Genomic DNA, 17,811 nt, shown 5'->3' on the forward strand with positions numbered 1-17,811 from the left:
TCGCTTATCGATGGAACCGAAGTTTCCCATCTCTAGTTCTCCGCTTTCCCCACCGCCACTATACTTTCCTTTCTTAATAAATTGCCATGTGCACGTCAACCAATCAGCAATAACCGGACAAGGAGGCCCCTGATCTTCAGAGTAGCCAATCAATCGCAGCCCCAGGTCACGTGCAAGTACGGAATCTTATTCATAAGCTTTTCATCCGCTGCCTACTCACTTAACCTTAACCAACTACTCCGTTGTATCACTGTTTACCGTTCGCCTGGATACCGCTTTTTTGAGTCGTGTACACGCTTAGGACAGTATTCTTTTGGTTCTTTCCTTTTTAGCAGCATTGGTCGTTCTTTTATTCCCTGTTTGCTAAACCTTCCTCTCTTTTTCAATTCTTACTTCATACTGTCTTCTTAGCTGTCCAGCCTCATTAAGCACAAGCGTTACATAGAGAATCTGTGTAACTTGCATTTCCCAACCACTTACACTCGCTTTATATCTTGTTTTGTCTATAGACTCTCAATATGGTCCCTAAGTCACTTGCATTTATCGTTTATGCCCTCTTGACGGGCTCTGCTCTTGCTCGTCACACTCGCCGTTCTCACTCGCATCCTCACCGTTCATCCGTGAAAGCCCGTGGCTCGACGCAATGTGCTTTCCCCTATGCCGACAAGATGGTCGCCGTTACTCCGCAGTACGAGAACGCTGGGTGGGCCATGTCCCCCGATCAGCCTTGTTTGCCCGGAAACTACTGTCCCTACGCTTGTGAGCCTGGTTATTTGATGGGCCAATGGGATCCCGAGGCCACTACTTACTCCTACCCCGAGTCCATGTACGGTGGTCTCTACTGTAACTCGGACGGTACTATGGAGAAGCCATACCCCAAGAAGGATTACTGTTACCCTGGTGTTGGTAACGTGTATGCTGTCGACAGAACTGGCAAGGGTGTTTCCTTCTGCCAAACTGTTTTGCCTGGTAACGAAGCCATGCTTATTCCCACTTGGGTGAGTGCGAACTCCAAGCAAGTCTTGGCTGTTCCCGACACCTCGTACTGGGCCGGTACTGCCGCCCATTACTACATCAATGCTCCTGGTGTTAGCACCGACGATGGCTGCGTTTGGGGTACGACCGACAACCCTTACGGTAACTGGTCCCCCTACGTTGCTGGTGCGAACATGGACGCTAACGGCATTACGTACGTTAAGCTTGGTTCGAACCCTATTTATGTTGATGACCCTAACTGGGTCGATATCGCTCCCACTTTTGGTCTTCGTCTTGAGTGTGAGGGTGACGGTTGCTCGGGTCTCCCCTGCTACGTTGACCCCCGTCAAGGCGGTGTCCAGGGCTGCCCTCCTGGCAGTCCTACGGGTGCTGGAGGTGCTTGTTTCTGTGTTATTGGTTTCCCCAAGGGTACCAGCGCTCGTATCATCATTGAGGAGTATGGTACCAACGGTACCGTTACTAGCTCCAGCTCTGTTGCTGTGAGCAGCTCTGCTCGTGCTTCCTCCGCTGCTGCCACCTCTTCTGTTGTGCGTGCCTCTTCGTCTGCTACTCCCACCACCTTTGCAACTGTGGTGAAGTCTAGCTCCGTTGCACAAAGCAGTGCCGCTGCTGCTTCCAGCGCTGCTCCCGTCTCGAGCGTCGTTGCTTCCAGTGCCCCTGCCGCTGTTTCTAGCGCCGCTCCCGCCTCCAGCACTCCTGTTGCCGCCTCGAGCGCTGCCCCTGTCTCCAGCACTCCTGCCGTTGTTTCTAGTGTCGCCCCTGCTTCCAGCGAGACTCCTGTTGTCTCTAGCGCGGCTCCTGCATCCAGTGCCCCCGCTGCTGTCTCGAGCGACGCTCCCGTTTCTAGTGCTGCCCCTGCCACTACTCAGGATGCTGCTACTACTACTCCTGTTGCGGCTTCCAGTGCCGCTCCTTCTACCCAAGCAGCCCCTGAGAGCACACCTGCTGCTTCTGTTGCTTCTAGTGCCCCCGCCGCCGCTAGCAGCCCGGTCGCTGCCTCTAGCGAACCCGCTGCTGCTGCTGCTTCCAGCACTCCTGCCGCTACCTCTGAGGTACTTCCTACCACGAGCGCTGCTGCTGTTTCCTCCCAGGATGGTTCCGACGAGGAGGTCGTCTACGTGTACTCTACCGCTGATGCCACCACTCAAGTCGTTACCGTCCTCACCGAGGCCACTGCTGCATAAGTTTGTCGCGTTCTTTTAGAGCGCAGGCGCTTTCACGTTCGTTTATTGTTTGTATTTCTTTTTCTTAATGAATGGTTAGTTGGAATAGAACGAAGTGTTGTATTAATTTTAGGTTGCAGCGGGGAATGCGTCGTAAAGTTCGCTTGCCGTTCAGGTTGCAAGTCTAAACACGTCACGTGGTCGCTTAATTTAACTTTATGCTGATAGAAAACAGTCACGGACACCACCACACTGATCGATTGGTGGGCGAGACTTCTTCCTTTTACCATCATCCTTGTCCATTCATGGCTGAATCTGTGGCCCACCCCTCGGTTTTGAACGCGACCGAAGAGGACATTAAGCAGCTTCTTGCTGCTTCTTGCCATATCGGCTCCAAGAATTTGGAGATCCGCATGGAGAATTACGTGTGGAAGCGCCGTGCTGATGGTGTTAACATCATCAACATTGGCAAGACTTGGGAGAAGATCGTCTTGGCGGCTCGTATCATTGCCACCGTCGAGAACCCCGCTGACGTTTGTGTCGTCTCTTCTCGTCCCTATGGTCACCGTGCCGTTCTGAAGTTTGCTGCTCACACCGGTGCTACTGCCATCGCTGGCCGTTTCACCCCCGGTAACTTCACCAACTACATCACTCGTACCTTCCGTGAGCCTCGTCTCATCATCGCCACGGATCCTCGTGCTGATGCTCAAGCCATCAAGGAGGCTTCCTATGTCAACATTCCCGTCATTGCCCTTTGCGACACTGATTCTCCTTTGGCTCATGTCGATGTTGCCATTCCCACCAACAACAAGGGTTACAAGTCCATTGGTCTCGTTTGGTGGCTCTTGGCCCGTGAGGTTTTGCGTCTTCGTGGTGCTCTTACTCGTACTGGTGCCTGGGACGTTATGGTCGATATGTACTTCTATCGCGATCCCGAAGAGATTGAGCGCGAGGAGGAGGCTAAGGCTGCTGCCGAAGCTGCTGCTGAGGCCGCCACCACTGCCGAGGCTGCCGCTGAGTTCGAGGCTGTCGCTGCTGGAGCTGTTGATGCCGATGTCCTTGCTGCCGCTACTGCTGGCCAAGTCGGTGAGGGTGCTTGGGACGAGGCTGCTACTGGCGACTGGAGCACCGTTGGTGCCTCTACCTCTGACTGGACTGCCACTGCTGCTCAGTAGACTCGTAAAAAACGTACACACACTCAAGGAGATGTGTGTTCACAGCATCATTTTGCTCTTGGATACAGAAAAACACCTTTAAAGGGAGTAATGAAAATGGTTTAAAAGGACTACGAATTCATTTGACATATGGTCAAGTTTTTCCTAAATGGTGCCTTATGGGAGGGAGACGCTTTCATCTCTAAATGACTTTTTACTTGAAACAGTACCACGTTGGCGTGTTGTCCGTTTCTTTCATTGATTGCTTGTGCAGAAACATGTGTTAAACCGGTGGTCGTTATTGCGGAGCTGCACTTTCTGCTGCGGCGCTGCTCTTGTTTGGGCTTACTTGACTAAGCTCGTTTTCGACAACCTGGTCCAGTGCGTTTTGCTGTTCTTGCCCAAGATTGTTCTCGCTGCTTTGGGAGCCGCTAAGTTTGCCGATCTGGTTGGTTAGATTATTTTGTCAGCGTTTCGTCTCGCAGTGCGTGAGCAAACACTGGCATTTATCGTCGTACCTGCTCCATGCGCTCCAGTGCCTCCAAACGGCGCATTCGATGTTGCATGAATGCCCGTCCTGTGAGGAACGTGCCGCCAATGGTTGCGAGAATGAGAGCTGAAACAGCCGTCCGGTGCAGGGTGTCGTAGATTCGAAGACGGTTCATGGCAGAAGAGCAGCGGTTAGTGCAGCCAAGCTGGACGGGGGGACGGACGGTAGGCAGGTGATTTCGGGTAATGCTGGCAGGGCGGTAGAATAGGACGGCGGGGCCTGTGAGGGCGGAAGGTTGAATATGTATGTTTAGATAAGCTTAAATTATCTAAGCGAGTGTTTAGTACGACTGGCAAGGAAAACTGTGATGCGTTGCTTGTCTACAAATAGGTAGCTTAGAGTATCTGTATACTCATTCAACGTGATTTTTTAGTCAATGGTTTGGTTTGAGTGGCATGGTGCGCTTTGTTCGTTTTCGTCGCCACAACTGGATTTGTTCGTTTTTCAAAGAACATTTCCATTCGTTCAAGATTATCTAACCGAGGAACATTTGTTATTTTAGTGGTAACACTATGTTCATAAACTCGCAACGCCGAAACCTTAGTTCAAAAAAGCGAGATTTCGTCCGTGCTAGTTAGCGATGTGAGGATGCAATGGGTAAACAAACAAGTATATTCGCTCAAGCGTAGAATTATAGAGTCGCGTTACTTCATAACTTGTTATCTTGCTCGATAACTTGATGTAAAGGAACGTACGAAAAAGCAAAATATTAAATTTCACAAGAAACTTTATTGCTCGCAGTGTAATGCTTCTACACTTTGCAATCGACGAAGGTCCAGAATCATAATTATTGAAACAATTACTAGTTGAATAGATCGGGGCGTCCGAAGCCCTTTAAAGAGTAGGTTGAATCAATAAAATTCATTCGTCTTGGTCTACATAGTCGGCTGTAACTAATTAGGTTCCCAGTGTGTGACAGTTATTTCTTTGCATACAGGGTACACAGAAATTAACGCACATTACCATAAGTAACACCTCTCATCGTTTCAACACTTGATATGACACAGTTTTACATTACAATTTATCTGAATTGCGTTCGATAGCGACATTGTCATTCGCTTAGATCATACCGGCTACTATTATCTAAAATTTTGAAAGGTCATGGAATCCCTGTGACGATAAACACTTGTTCCGGAGATACGATTTAATAGTCTTTATACTCTTTAGTGTTCCCAGCTATTTTGGGCTCAAATAAACAAACTGATCGCTAATACTTCTAAATTTCATATACTCGCATAATTAAGATTGCCAAAAAAATAAATAAATAAAAATAAATAAAAATAAAAAAATAAAAAAAATAAACAGAGATATACAAATGTGGAATCCCAGCAAGGGTCGTGTTATCAACAATTTCAGTAACTCTCTATACCCTTATCATCCTCCTTACCTCATCTCGCTTACCTTACCAAGTATACAACACCTCATCACGTCAATGTCCTTCAAAGAAATCCCGAGCCAGCACGAAGTAATCGTCCATAGTAAAACAAAACGTTCCTCCAGCTGCTGAACGAATTCATTTGTTCCCTGCATTTTTTGATTTAGCAAATCTTTTAGTCCATTCTGCCAAGTGGGATGCCCCACATGTCTCACCCCCACCGCCCACATGTGGGCTACCGCTTGGAACGAGCCTTCTGGCCCAATTCTACCTGTCCAGTTCTGCTGTTCAGGAAACCGCTTTAAAATGGCTGAAGAAGCCTCTTTTACGTTGGTTTCACTGGTAAGGGCGATTACTTATTGTTTGGACTAAATATTTTTGCGAAAATATCAATACTAACTTTCAGGGAAACAATGTGAGTGATTACAACAAGCTTTTCACGTTTCGTTACTAATTCGATGGAAGGGTGGTCCATTAGAAACTCATTGTAGTGGTCATTTGGTTTCAGATGCGCACTTTGAGGAAGTTATTTCAATTGATGGAGGAACTCACTTGTCAAGTCTGATTGAGCTTGTTGAAAACTCGCCATTTCTTGATACGATATCCAAATGGAAAAAGTCTTCGGACAACGAGGACGACGGTGTAGAAAATAAAAACGACGCATCGTCTTGTTCTGGCGCCAAAAAACACCGTAATGACAGTGACGAAGACATGGATAGTGTATCAAACCAAAGCTCGAGGAAAGCACCAAGAGAAACCTCCCCGTTAGCATCCACAAGCTCACATGCCGAGGGACAGTCGTTTTCTGTTGGAGATGTGCATGAAGTAATCGCTATTAAGGAGTCCGGCGATAGCTCTCCTGACTCCAACTGCCTTGTCGAGGACAGTAACACGAGTACAGATTCGGAAGACGCTGCACCTGGCTTCTATAAGCTTACTCAAGCTTATGGCTGTGCAATTCCTACAAAAATCGACGAAAACATCTCTACCTCTTACTATAAAGCTTGGCTGCTTTCCGAAGAACGCATACACACGTTCCTCATTTCACACTGTCATATTGATCATCTCGCCGGACTCATAATTAACAGTGCCGTCTTTACTACAGAGCATCCTCGTCAGATTGCAGCTCTTGACTTCAATATTGAGAGCATGAAAAAACACATCTTTAACAACATCGTTTGGCCAGCACTTGACCAAGCAGGCTTTCTTATATACAAAAGGTATGTACAAACTTAGCGCTCATCAATTGGGAGGCCCATGAACCATAACAACTCAAACTGCTCACTGGGAATATCTTTGCTTCAAACTAAATCATGTTGGATGAATAGTCATTCCCAGGAGCGGGAAGAATGTATTTGCAGTGCTAAAACTACTTGCCATATCTTTTTGCAAGCTTTTCCATTCCCAGCTCTGTAACTAACCTTTAGTATTTCACCCGATCTGTACTCTCCCATCACAAGTACTCTTCACGTGCGACCTTTTATTGTCAGCCACGGTTGCAGTTTCGGACACACAGTACTTTCGTCTGCCTTTCTGCTTCGTAACGTTACTACTGATCATTATTTCATTGCCTTCGGTGACGTTGAGGCCGATCAAACTTCCGGAAAACATTATAATCATGAAATCTGGGAAACAATTGCTCCTTTAATTCAACAGGACAAACTGAAGTATATAACCGTTGAATGCTCTACCGTTGATGTGCCGAATGAGCTGCTTTTCGGACATATGTGTCCAAATACTCTTGTTCACGAGTTGCACTCATTGCAACAGATGGTTACTAACTTAGGAGGCAACACACATAATGTAACTTGTCTCATCTGCCATATAAAGAGTGATCCAAGACATACCTCTTCTGCATCGGATGCTATTCTCCAGGAGCTTCACAGTCATGCGGAGGAGGTATCGCTTGACATGAAGTTTGAGGTACTACAGCCTCACTCCATTTACCGTTTCTGAGGGGACAAATCGCATAAAGATTTATATACTTGACCGGTGCTACTAATGTTTTGACGTCTTGTTCTCGTAACTCCATGAGGACATATCATCGCTATACGCATATGGTGTTGATACTCTCCTTCATATTTGACAAGTTTGAGAACTGGTATGCTGTCGTTAACACCGTTTCATTTGCCGAGCCATCTATTTTTGTCTACTTAAGCATTCCTCAAGCCCCTCTCTACACTCTCTTTCTTTACTCAAATTTCACTTTCTCGTAAACACCATTTACAGGCACCATTGTTGTGTCGTCTTGCGCTCTTCCGTGAACACGTCTTCCTAGGCTTACAATTTCATGTATTCCACGGGTTTTTACTTCACGAAGAATGCAGTGTACATTTTCTTTCCAGGATCCAACTTGATTCTTCTTGTTTTCATCTGTTCAGTTACTCTTTCTGTTTATATAATTCACCCGAACTGTATATGTGCGTGCTTTCCACCCTCATCACATCATTAAAAGCGGCTAGCCATCAGACATTGCTGCACATGTATCACTATCTATTACCGTAATAAATCCCAAACCACAGCTTTCCACACAGAGAATAAAGGTATGGTCAGGGAAATGCATTGCTGTACTAATATTTGTGGACCTTTTGCACACCCGAGCGTTCATCATTGGCCCAACGGCGATAGGTCGATTTCGTAACAATCTAATCTCAATAGCGAGTTTCAGATGGCCCAATTCATTATCGGTGCAGCTCAAACAAGGTCACATAGAGGCACCAGGCGGATGCGTTAACATGCAATTGATATCCATTTACGTTCACAGGTTGGATCTGCCCTTTTTGCCGAGCTGCATTCCCTTCACCTTGGGTCCAGGTGCGGTACGTTCAGAGGATGTATAGTAATAATCCATAACTTCTTCCTTCACCTCCGCGGTAACAGGGTTTGAAACGGCTTGATAGCCTCCGCTTTCGTAACTATCGCTTCCAAAACCACGACGAGAGGACTCTTTGCGCTGTAACTCCAGTTGCTTGATTCTCCGTTTTCTCTCCTCGTTGGCTTCCAATTCTTTGTTCTAAAAGATTGTTAGTATATATAGCGACATTTATAGCGGCTGCAAAGAAGTGAGTGAAGATATATGATCACTTTGTTTGTTATGGACTGTACACGGTTATGTACTTTTATATCGTGTCCGTTTGAAAAAAGCTCGCATTGCAAATCACGTAGGTCACTTACTCTAGAAACAATTTCTTGAATTTTCTCTTCATGACTCTCCATTTCAAGATACTTTTTAATCTGTGAAAGCGAGACGTTGTCACGATAACCCAGACTTGTGATTTCATCAAAGGCACAGAGAATTTCAAATGCGTTCTCCAATATATCACGCTCATCAGCAGTGCTAGACATAGAAGTGACAGCCTGATTGAAAAGATGTAGCGTCTCAATATCCTCAAGAATGTTGGATTGCTTATTCGTAATAAGAACCATATACAATTCATCCAATGGCTGATAAACAAACCGAACGTTTTCCGTTTCAACACTCGTGTGTTGAGTTCCCTTAGAAATTAATCCAGGAAACGTAGAAAGAAGACTCTCGACTCTGGTTCTGGACATATCGCGAAATTGACGCGACAACACAGCTATTTATCCGTGTTAGTTAAGAGCACAAACCAATTTAACATACCTTTTCCGCCTCTATTAACAATACCTGCAGCCAGTACCACCTATCACTGTTAGTAATTAGCCTGAACCTCGTAATCCTACCATTATTTCTGTTGTTTGCTATGGTCAAGAGAGTCCTGTACAAGTTACCTGAGAGGTTATTATGCGGTGGACTCCATTAGTTCTCAGTAAACTGTTTACAGTACTCTGCTTAAACTGCAGTAATGCCAAATAACGTAGTACTACGCACACTAACGCACCACATGCTTTTTACGCACTCTCCGTCCTCTACGTCCTGCCAACTACCAACCACACAGATACTTTAGGAAAAAAGACTACAGGTAAATTCGTGTCTTTACTGACAGTTTTAGCTATTTTTCAACAATTATAAGCTTTTATTTTTACTAGTTAAACAGAGAATTTCTTATTAAGTGTTTTTTTTTGTGTAAATCCGTACTTTTCGCAGCAGGTCTTAGGATTGATATATTTTCAATTGCTCTGTCTACTGGTACATTTTGCTATATTTTATTTCTCTATACTCTTGTTTCTGATTAATGGAATCAGTACAGCAAGTCGCTTTTGAGAGACAGCTTTCTCCATATCTTTTGGATGATTATGAAAAGTTTGAAACCTTGCTTGAAATGAGTGGTGCATTTCCTAACGAAGTGAGAATGATATCTCCGGCCACTGTTCCCACAGCCGTAAAAAATGATATAAATACCGAATTGGAAGAAAGCTTGTCCGATGATTACGCCAATGTAATTAAGGAAAACGCTGAAAGTGTTTTAAACACCTTCACACAGCCTGCCTTTGAAGCACAAGATAACAATAAGAAAGCAGCGGTAAACCCCACTGGTCGCGAAAGGTTACCTTCAGCTACAGTAAGTGAAAAAGAAAACACTGGCGTCAATAATGGCGCCGTTAACAACAAAGAGGAAGACCCGATTGACGCAGCCAAAACAAGCGATGCCATCAACTCTGTAGAGCCATTGTCAACTGCGGCAGACCAGGGGGACATTTTTGGTGATATTGTTGATGATGCGGACGCCGGAGTTGAGGCAAAGGTTGTCCTTCCTATCTTGGGCGAGGTGAATTTGTTGGGGGGTCCTTCTGAGTCGAATTTCCAACCTCCTATTCTTTCCGGTGATGAAGATTTCATGGAATCAATGAGCTTGGAATATTTATTTGGTATACTTCGTGCGCGATTGGACTCCCTTGGTCTGTTGGCGGACGATGTTGAGCTCGTTTGCAGTTTTGAGGGTTTAGACCTATCTATGGCTGAGGATAATATTTACGCAAGTCAAATTAACCTTGTGGACATGGTTGGACTGTTTGCCTCTCAATCTGAACCAAACCAGGTGTTTCGTATCCACGTTGCTACACAACCGCGTTTTATCGCACGTTATAATAAACTTGTCCAGCGCTCCTCAAGATCGTCTTCACAAGCGAATAGTGATGTTGAAGAAGATGTGGATGAACAAAGCTCAATTATCAGCGATCAACCGGAGCTCGGACGTATTGACACTGATTCTGAGAGCCGTCCCGAAGAGGTTGTCACGGAAAAAGGCAAAGATGATGGACTCGAAGGAGAGCCATCTGTCCCGTTGACGCATGAGGTTGAAGAAAGTGTTATGGTTAGCGACGAGATACAGAATGAGTCTGCTGCAATTGCTACAGACGATGATACTGTTAGTGAAGGACAAAAAGGTTTGGTGCAAGCCGGCGGCGCTGAACTTGTTGAAGATGACGCGGACTTAAAAAGCGATTATGAGTCAAATGGAATCCAGCAGTTGGAAGAGCAAGCAGTTACTGATGAAGACGAGGATCAGTCGCGGCAGAGCGAGTTCGTTCGCTCCAACGTTTCTACGCCTGTTAAACGAAATTTTGAGCAAGACCTGGAAGAGAACATCGTCAGCGATGAGGAAACGGAACATGAGGATGGCGAACTGTCGACGTTTGGCTTGGCTGCCAAGAAGACAAAAACCGGTGAGGGCTTTGTGAATGATGATGATGTGGATAACGCATTACATGAAAACTTAGAAGCAGAGGTTTAGGTTTTAGCCCAAACTCATTGCGAAAACTTCCGTCTCACTTCCGAATCCCACCTTTTGTCAATCGTTTTCATCCCCGTCCTTTATTTCTCTTTTGTTGGTTCTTAGGTTTCTAAACAGTTTCCCGCGTTTTCATGTAATCCGAACATTCACCGTCCGCACTGGTCCTAGTCATTTCCGTCTTTTGGTTGAAGGTTATTATTTTTTTGAGCTATCTGGTCTTCTACTGCTGGGTTTTTGTTTCCCTTACTGCCGTGTTCGTGGGACTTCTCCCGTTGCTAATATTAGAATGCCGGGCAGGTTAGTTGTGAGGTGTAAAACCATTGTCTGCTGTTCATGTTAGGCTTTGTTAATGCTTTGTGCCGTACAACTCGGCGTTATGCATTGTTAGCACGATAGACATTCCTTGTAAGACTGTATCATAGCTTTGTTTATGAGTAATGAATTAATATTGTTATTGTATCTGGCGGTGAGTTTTATAGACATGTTTCGACTGTGGATTGTTTTGAAAGCGTCGTTTTTTGGGAGAAACTTTAATCTGTTAGTTTTGAGTAACCAGTTTTGTAGTCTTCCAATCCGGAAGGTAGATAAGCATGAAAACGTAGATGTGATGAACATATGTATGTGATTGATTATTCATTCAATATTCTTGGAACGTCGAAAAATCTGTAGTATCGATTCATAAAAAACAAACATTAAGGAGCTTTGAGCTGAAGTCCAGGTGATACGAGGACACACTCCTCGAAAAATTCCTCTTAATCCTTCGGTTTTGTACAAGTCTGCTAAGACGGAGGTAATCGTCACAGAAGCTCGAACGGATTGAGTTTTGGGAATCGCCGTTGTAGAGGCTGTAGACATAGGACTGCTCAAGCTACTTAGCTTAGCATCTATTACAACATTTTTCTTGGGTCGCACACCCGTTTGTAGCCTTGTTTTGGCTACGTCCAAAGGCGTGGTGAGAAACCCAGCACCGCCGCCGGCAATAGAGCCCGTAATTAGCTCTCCGAAAAGACCAATATCTTCACGCCCATAATAGGATTGAAAAAGGCTGCGAACTTTTTCGTAGAACAAAAATTGAATTCCGGAAAATGGGATATCTCGAAGCAAAGTCGCCCGATAACCGTAGAAAAAAGTTCTCGGGCCTTCAGTTTTAGTGATCTATTGCATACAGGGTTTCGTTAGATTGCAAATGATTACTTATTGCAGTAGCTGTACAAGAAGGATGTTTGAATAACGATCTTGTTTGAGCATATAGGCATACCTGTTTTATAGCATCCACAAGAGAGCGATAATTGTAATTTGATTTAAAGTATGGATTGTTGTACCGCCCCTGGAGCTGCAATCTCGTTTTAAGAACCTAAGAGTTAGTATTTTGCAACAAGTAAAAAGCAATTGTGACGAACTTCAGAAGGAACGTAGACAAAAGAGGCAGCAACATCAGCAATGAAGCCCGATAGTATATAGGACAGTGATTCTGGGAGCCCGCCTAATGACAATAACCGTTGCTTGCTAAATTCATATGAACCGAAAAAGATCGCAGTAGCAGGAAGGCTTCCCATCATTGCAGGCAATATTCCTCCATACAAACCACGAGTTAGACCTTCTTCCACAAAAATTGTACGATAAGCATGTAGAAAACCTTTATATTTTTGTGCATTTAACGCACCCTGCTGCCGGGTCTTGACTGTATCCAAAGAATGCATTAATAAATCGCCGAGGCCTCCTCCTAAACCTCCGGCGACCATGACGGCAGTATAGCCAGACGTTCCTCGTGTTTGCACGGGTATTGGAACCTCCATTCTTGCTAAAAGTGCGTTCCAGTGAAATGTACTTTTGCCAAAGGATAAAAATTGGTTGGCCGGGGGGTACGTTCGGAAAAGTTACAGATAGTTGATAAGTATTTGGTTAATGCCGTCCGTGATTGATACAATCATATTATAGTGTTACAGATTATTTTATTCAACAATTGAGTTAGGTCTTACATCTGCTTTAGAGTTCTGATGTACATCTGTCAGCATGGATTGTTGATCCAATTTGTCCAACATTGGCTGAAGGATACTATAGTCATCACTGTCTTCATCCGTAGTTGTGACTATCCTCATAGTCTTAATAAACTGTTGCACGGACTGAGCTTTTAGTTGTTCGTTGTCTCGAGTTTGAACGACGAAAAGAAAAGCAAGACATTGCTGAAAAAAAGGAGCATAAGAGCCATCTACCTGCTCTGGAATGTTTGTGCATGCTTCAATGACCTGACGAACATATTTCGTCTCTTGAAACATCGAGTTTTCTTGGCCATCGCAGTAAAGCTCTTGATAATAACGTAGCATCTCAGTCTTTACATTTAAAAAGGGACATTCGTGTAAAACGTCAAGAATGTAGGTTATTTTTACTTCCTCTGAAACCTTGGACAAAAACCGAAGGACGATTTCGTTGCTTATGAGTCGCACAGTTGCATCCTCATTTAGCGCAGCCACGAAGTGAAAGAGCTGAAGCACAGAGAAAAACTTTGTTCTACTTGTAACGTTTCCATCAAAATTGCAATCGAGATATTTCATGGCTAAAAAGAGCCCTAAATCCAACCAACCTTGGCCTTCCCATTGTATAAGCTGAGCAACAACAGGATATACTTCATCGATGGATTGGGGGATATCTGATCTGTCATCCTGAAAATACTCGTTAATCACCGAGCCCGCGACATAACCTTTGGTATAAGCATTAAGTTTTGCGTCAACTATATCTTCTTCAAACCGAGTTTCTTCCGCAGCGGTGATCTGCGGCTCATCCAAAAAGCAACCCATTTTCTGAGTAATTGAAACAATCTTTGGCCATGATTGTAATCCATTCGCAATTTTTAATAATTGAAGCACTCGAGAAGCAACTATTTTTAAGTCAATATCATCAGTATCCGAAATCTCACGTTGACAGCGAAAGGCAACTTTAGGGCTATTGAAGTGTTGTTGGACGTATTCTCTTGCAAGGTTGAAGTTCAAGCTTTCAAAGATGATACAGGTGAACAAAGCCATAGCAGAGGGAAACAGTTTAATGCAGTCAGAATTATCCTTCCATTGAGAAACCAAGTCATCAAGAAGGTCTAAAATTGCTTCAACCACCTTTACTTGGTTCGTAGATGCACAAATCACTTCTTCCAATTTTCTCCAGATAGATTCAAATAGTGGTTTGATAAACAAAATTGGGTTTTTCGTCTCAATCCTTGAAAGGGCTTATCAAATGGTTAGCTTATTTGGAAGTAACGAAGCTGCACAAACCTTGTCTACTTAAATTAACAAGAGCAACGACTTTTAAGGTACAACTTTCGTCGACGTTCAGTTCATGGAAAAGCTCATTACACCGAATGTAGAGCTCACGAGGATTACCAATTTGGCCAAAAACATCTAGTAGCGAGTTTACAGTCTCGGGCTCAACTTTTTCGTAATATAAAATAACTGGTGAAATAAGGTCCCAAGCAATTTCTTTAAAAATAAGATTCTGAAAGTCGTTAGAAGCCTAGAAGGTTTATGCTAGCTTACATTCCGTTCCAGGAGCACCTGTTCCTTTAGCACTTGAAGTAACTGAGTTGATTCTGTGCTATCAAGTTCCAAACCATTTTGTAGCGTAACATCAAGTAATGTGCAGTAAGTAATGTAATCTTTTGAATCTCTGGCAATACGAGCACCCTCCACGACGGCTTTACGAAGTGATTTTATCTGTTTCATACTGTGGGACGTTATCCTGGTGGAAGTAAGCAATATGTACAATGTATGTATATGCAAGGAATAAGTTGAGCAATATTACGGTCGTACGATAGGGCAATAATCGTATGCAACAATGTTATGGTAAATGAAATTGTTATCTAAAAATACAATAGGAATATGCTATAAAAAACCAGATTCTTTGAGCAGTCGGTCAACTGTCACATTATGCCTTTGCATTTGTCTGTTTTCCTGCTCTCGAGGTTCAATTGCTAGTGACTTTGCATAAAGCTTGTCAGCATCATAAGCCTTTTCGAGCTGCTTGTTTATCATTTCCTGTATATGTTCTACAGGTTCAAATGCATAAGGCACCGACTGGAAGCGCCGAATTTCATTCAACAAATTAGCAAATTTCCAGCGCTTTTCAAAATTAATGGATAAGCCATTCTCAAGTTTGTCACGGTTTCCATCCTTCAGAAATGTAATATCCGTCATAAATACCCCCATAAACGGCAAGCATGGAGGTGCACTTCTTTCCAAGCATTCACGATATGACAGATAGTTCTTTGAAGTGTTTGTAATTTCCTCCAAAGACTGAAACATCTTTTGCTGTTTCACAGTCAGAATTCCCCAAGTTTTCTTTAACCGATGCACAGGCGAAGAATTCAAAGCTGAAATAACTGAGAACAAGGAGGCAAAATTTTGTAGCTCAAAGAGCGCAGAGGCGAGGCAGATGTAGAATGCCAGAATATCTTTCCTTATTTTAAGTTCTTTCCCTTCAACAATTTCGGCTATGATTGCTGAAACAAGTTGATTCGAGCAAAAGCAAACAGCTCGTGTACCTTCATTCTCAGAGATTCCATACAAAGCGTTCTTCAAATCCCACATCTTCATGAGACATTCCCCGTCTGTGAGGTTAAGGAAAGAACGGAACTCAATTAATGTCAACTGTCTTGCAACCTCCATAGGGTTTAGGTTGTAAATACGAAAGCCAGCAAACGAGGGTGGTACCAAAGGTTTAGGAACGTCATTATATAAACCTTGCACGTTTTTAAAGAGAGTGCGCTTATTGCGATGCTTCAGTTTCTCTTGACACAAATTCTTCATGGAGCTCATATCAAAGCGTCTTCTTTCCAAAGCGTGAATGATACCGTACACGTTGTTCATAAGTAACATAAACTCTGTTTCCTTCAAGTCGTTACCATTTTTTAATTCAAGCCAAGTAAGCATCAATTGCAGCATTCTTCTTACTTGCCTTGTGGAACCAAAATTCGTATTCTTTCCTGAATGCTGCTTCAATTCACCAAACAGTTTTGCCGCAATGAAACTGGATAGTTGAAGAGAATTAGTGAAACTATTATACGTCAAAAAGAACACGTTTGTGTAATTGCTATTGTCGAGATCATAGCGAAACAAATAACAGAAGAGGGAATAGAGGTTCCCGCTAAGCACGCGACCGTTTGCATTTACACGCAAGTTGTTTTGTGTACGTAAATCTACAAAAAGGGAACACATCTGCTCATTGATAGGATCCCTTTTCAATAAGGATTCCACCGCGAAAGAAGCATCATCTGGTAAATTTTCGGCAGAAAAATCACCAGGTATACTCTTTGAATTCATGTCTTCCCGTAGGATGCAAAACTGTTGGTACAAAGAGACAGTGAGCGTACACAAGCTCACAAGTGTCTCCTGTAAACGAGAAAGCCGGGTTTTCAAGTTCTCTTCACATTCTATGGGTGAAATTTGACCATCATTGTTAGCAGTCGTCATAAATGTTTGCACCAGCAAGAAAAGCTCACAGATATCATCTATTGCTGTATCTTTTAAAGTCGTGAATACGCTTAAGGAAGGAACACTGAAATCGTCCAAGATAAGTTCTTTCAAATTCAAGTCCGTTAGCAGTGAAAAGAGTTGAGACAAGCGCTTTATTAAATCAAGGAGATCAGTGAATTCGTCTGTAGAAATTCTGTCATTTACGATTTCAATCAAAACAGAAAGCCTTTTATAAAGTTTTGATGATGCTAGCAAGAGCTTTGTGAGTACGCGAGCATTCAACTCGAGTGAAGCGTCTTCTGATGCATCGAATGTAGCCCCAAGCAGATCACCCTGAACGGGAACAAAACAAACAGTGTGATAAGGTACACCATCTGGTGGTAACTGATCCGTTAAAGACACAGATGTGCGCTGCTGTAATAAAAGCACCAATCTGCCAAGGTATTTCAACGCCGCTGTATAACATAATTGGTAATCCTGACTTTGGGAGGAGTAATATGGTAATACCATGAGCTTGGAAATGAGCTGGAGGATTTTACGAAGTCCTTCGTCTACTTTGGTCGTAAATTGTCCAAGCGCTTCAAAAAATTGAACGAGACATTGGGATAAAACAGAAACACATTCCTGGTAATAGTGCAATTCCTGGGTAGAGGAAAAAGACAAAAGAAGTGCTTTCACTTTGCTCTTAATGTCTTGGCAGAACTTACGAAAGAGAATTCGTTTTTGGTATTGGAATGCATTCTCATGCATTGAGCATATACTTCCTCGTATAGACAAACGGCGCATTGCGTCTGGAAAATGCCATATAGAAGGCGTTACAATGTTTGTCCGTTCATCTTGAAATTCCACATGGCTAGCTGGAAAATATCCCTTCTGATTTCCGATAACTCCTTCTAGCCAACCATTCTCAAGGACTTCTGTGATATGAATAATGTCCCCAACAGAAAAACTAAGTTGAGGTAATTCCGAATGATCATCCTGGTAATCTTCAACAGCTATCGCACGCATTTCTCGCGAAACTCGTCTTCAGTACTGAACTGTCCCTTCAACAAGAAACCAACAGGAACTTCAAAGGAAAAATAGCAACTTTCGTTTCTATATTCACTCGTACGTTTCAGAATCAGTTGTCGATAATAAAAGAACAGTTCCATGAAACATTTCTCCTTTTATATTTACGTTTTTTTCGCTTTGTTCAGTTTTTTGACGCCAACTGAAATGACGCAAAGCGTAATTTACTAATTAAATCATCTCCCTTACCAGCAATTGCCTTGTTCACAAAGAAACTTCATGTAAGTCACATCAAGAACGCCGTTTATGTTTCGTTTATCATGTATTTTCAGCGGTTTTAACTATTTGTGTTCATCAAAGGTACAGGCAGAAGTAACACCTTGTTTCGTCTCGTCGACGCGTTTTGTCGCAAATTGTTACTAAGTTTCTATAGTTGCCACGTGCAACTTTTA

At 43.4% G+C, this 17,811-nt stretch overlaps 9 protein-coding genes across 9 annotated transcripts; 4 read left to right on the plus strand and 5 right to left on the minus strand.

Annotated features, from left to right (window-relative positions):
* Positions 1-241: 241 nt before the first annotated feature.
* Positions 242-2,291, plus strand: SJAG_02478 (beta-glucosidase Adg3). Its single transcript, XM_002173649.2, has one exon. It carries the CDS (start codon positions 519-521, stop codon positions 2,178-2,180), a length of 1,662 nt encoding a protein of 553 aa, XP_002173685.1. The 5' UTR covers positions 242-518; the 3' UTR covers positions 2,181-2,291.
* A 114-nt stretch (positions 2,292-2,405) lies between these two features.
* SJAG_02479 (40S ribosomal protein S0) lies at positions 2,406-4,198 on the plus strand. The gene has a single exon (XM_002173650.2). The coding sequence runs from the start codon at positions 2,465-2,467 to the stop codon at positions 3,332-3,334; it is 870 nt and encodes a 289-aa protein (XP_002173686.1). The 5' UTR covers positions 2,406-2,464; the 3' UTR covers positions 3,335-4,198.
* On the minus strand, positions 3,440-4,083 carry SJAG_02480 (hypothetical protein). The gene is made up of 2 exons (XM_002173651.2): positions 3,832-4,083; positions 3,440-3,758 (listed from the first exon to the last, which is right to left on the minus strand). The coding sequence occupies exons 1-2, from the start codon at positions 3,976-3,978 to the stop codon at positions 3,612-3,614; spliced, it is 294 nt and encodes a 97-aa protein (XP_002173687.1). The 5' UTR covers positions 3,979-4,083; the 3' UTR covers positions 3,440-3,611.
* A 973-nt stretch (positions 4,199-5,171) lies between the features above and the next one.
* SJAG_02481 (cAMP-specific phosphodiesterase Cgs2) lies at positions 5,172-8,942 on the plus strand. The gene is made up of 4 exons (XM_002173652.2): positions 5,172-5,580; positions 5,645-5,653; positions 5,704-6,458; positions 6,666-8,942. The coding sequence occupies exons 1-4, from the start codon at positions 5,467-5,469 to the stop codon at positions 7,192-7,194; spliced, it is 1,407 nt and encodes a 468-aa protein (XP_002173688.2). The 5' UTR covers positions 5,172-5,466; the 3' UTR covers positions 7,195-8,942.
* SJAG_02482 (coatomer delta subunit Ret2) lies at positions 7,604-9,011 on the minus strand. The gene is made up of 4 exons (XM_002173653.2): positions 8,941-9,011; positions 8,861-8,900; positions 8,413-8,816; positions 7,604-8,251 (listed from the first exon to the last, which is right to left on the minus strand). Exons 1-4 carry the CDS (start codon positions 8,941-8,943, stop codon positions 7,997-7,999), a joined length of 702 nt encoding a protein of 233 aa, XP_002173689.2. The 5' UTR covers positions 8,944-9,011; the 3' UTR covers positions 7,604-7,996.
* Positions 9,012-9,140: 129 nt separating this feature from the next.
* Positions 9,141-11,351, plus strand: SJAG_02483 (meiotic recombination protein). Its single transcript, XM_002173654.2, has one exon. It carries the CDS (start codon positions 9,393-9,395, stop codon positions 10,890-10,892), a length of 1,500 nt encoding a protein of 499 aa, XP_002173690.1. The 5' UTR covers positions 9,141-9,392; the 3' UTR covers positions 10,893-11,351.
* Positions 11,352-11,360: 9 nt separating this feature from the next.
* Positions 11,361-12,845, minus strand: SJAG_02484 (ATP-Mg/Pi carrier protein). Its single transcript, XM_002173655.2, has 3 exons — positions 12,293-12,845; positions 12,151-12,246; positions 11,361-12,047 (listed from the first exon to the last, which is right to left on the minus strand). The coding sequence occupies exons 1-3, from the start codon at positions 12,686-12,688 to the stop codon at positions 11,526-11,528; spliced, it is 1,014 nt and encodes a 337-aa protein (XP_002173691.1). The 5' UTR covers positions 12,689-12,845; the 3' UTR covers positions 11,361-11,525.
* SJAG_02485 (central kinetochore associated family protein) lies at positions 12,782-14,749 on the minus strand. The gene is made up of 3 exons (XM_002173656.2): positions 14,417-14,749; positions 14,156-14,375; positions 12,782-14,109 (listed from the first exon to the last, which is right to left on the minus strand). Exons 1-3 carry the CDS (start codon positions 14,600-14,602, stop codon positions 12,845-12,847), a joined length of 1,671 nt encoding a protein of 556 aa, XP_002173692.1. The 5' UTR covers positions 14,603-14,749; the 3' UTR covers positions 12,782-12,844.
* Positions 14,706-17,802, minus strand: SJAG_02486 (guanyl-nucleotide exchange factor Ste6). Its single transcript, XM_002173657.2, has one exon. The coding sequence runs from the start codon at positions 17,357-17,359 to the stop codon at positions 14,762-14,764; it is 2,598 nt and encodes an 865-aa protein (XP_002173693.1). The 5' UTR covers positions 17,360-17,802; the 3' UTR covers positions 14,706-14,761.
* Positions 17,803-17,811: the final 9 nt, after the last annotated feature.

Source organism: Schizosaccharomyces japonicus (genome assembly GCF_000149845.2).
Source record: "Schizosaccharomyces japonicus yFS275 unplaced genomic scaffold supercont5.1, whole genome shotgun sequence".
NCBI lineage: Eukaryota > Fungi > Ascomycota > Schizosaccharomycetes > Schizosaccharomycetales > Schizosaccharomycetaceae > Schizosaccharomyces > Schizosaccharomyces japonicus.

Excerpts from the sequence above, each read along its gene's own strand:
- SJAG_02478 (XM_002173649.2), top strand. The coding sequence starts at position 519 with ATGGTCCCTAAGTCACTTGCATTTATCGTTTATGCCCTCTTGACGGGC.
- SJAG_02479 (XM_002173650.2), top strand. The coding sequence starts at position 2,465 with ATGGCTGAATCTGTGGCCCACCCCTCGGTTTTGAACGCGACCGAAGAG.
- SJAG_02480 (XM_002173651.2), bottom strand. The coding sequence starts at position 3,978 with ATGAACCGTCTTCGAATCTACGACACCCTGCACCGGACGGCTGTTTCA. Across the intron at positions 3,759-3,831 it reads CACTGGAGCGCATGGAGCAG|ATCGGCAAACTTAGCGGCTC; the intron begins GTACGACGATAA and ends CTAACCAACCAG.
- SJAG_02481 (XM_002173652.2), top strand. The coding sequence starts at position 5,467 with ATGTGGGCTACCGCTTGGAACGAGCCTTCTGGCCCAATTCTACCTGTC. Across the intron at positions 6,459-6,665 it reads GGCTTTCTTATATACAAAAG|TATTTCACCCGATCTGTACT; the intron begins GTATGTACAAAC and ends ACTAACCTTTAG.
- SJAG_02482 (XM_002173653.2), bottom strand. Across the intron at positions 8,817-8,860 it reads TGTTAATAGAGGCGGAAAAG|CTGTGTTGTCGCGTCAATTT; the intron begins GTATGTTAAATT and ends ACGGATAAATAG. Across the intron at positions 8,252-8,412 it reads TTCAAGAAATTGTTTCTAGA|AACAAAGAATTGGAAGCCAA; the intron begins GTAAGTGACCTA and ends ACAATCTTTTAG.
- SJAG_02483 (XM_002173654.2), top strand. The coding sequence starts at position 9,393 with ATGGAATCAGTACAGCAAGTCGCTTTTGAGAGACAGCTTTCTCCATAT.
- SJAG_02484 (XM_002173655.2), bottom strand. The coding sequence starts at position 12,688 with ATGGAGGTTCCAATACCCGTGCAAACACGAGGAACGTCTGGCTATACT. Across the intron at positions 12,247-12,292 it reads TTGTCTACGTTCCTTCTGAA|GTTCTTAAAACGAGATTGCA; the intron begins GTTCGTCACAAT and ends ACTAACTCTTAG. Across the intron at positions 12,048-12,150 it reads TTGTGGATGCTATAAAACAG|ATCACTAAAACTGAAGGCCC; the intron begins GTATGCCTATAT and ends TGTATGCAATAG.
- SJAG_02485 (XM_002173656.2), bottom strand. The coding sequence starts at position 14,602 with ATGAAACAGATAAAATCACTTCGTAAAGCCGTCGTGGAGGGTGCTCGT. Across the intron at positions 14,376-14,416 it reads AGGTGCTCCTGGAACGGAAT|AATCTTATTTTTAAAGAAAT; the intron begins GTAAGCTAGCAT and ends AACGACTTTCAG. Across the intron at positions 14,110-14,155 it reads TGTTAATTTAAGTAGACAAG|CCCTTTCAAGGATTGAGACG; the intron begins GTTTGTGCAGCT and ends CCATTTGATAAG.
- SJAG_02486 (XM_002173657.2), bottom strand. The coding sequence starts at position 17,359 with ATGCGTGCGATAGCTGTTGAAGATTACCAGGATGATCATTCGGAATTA.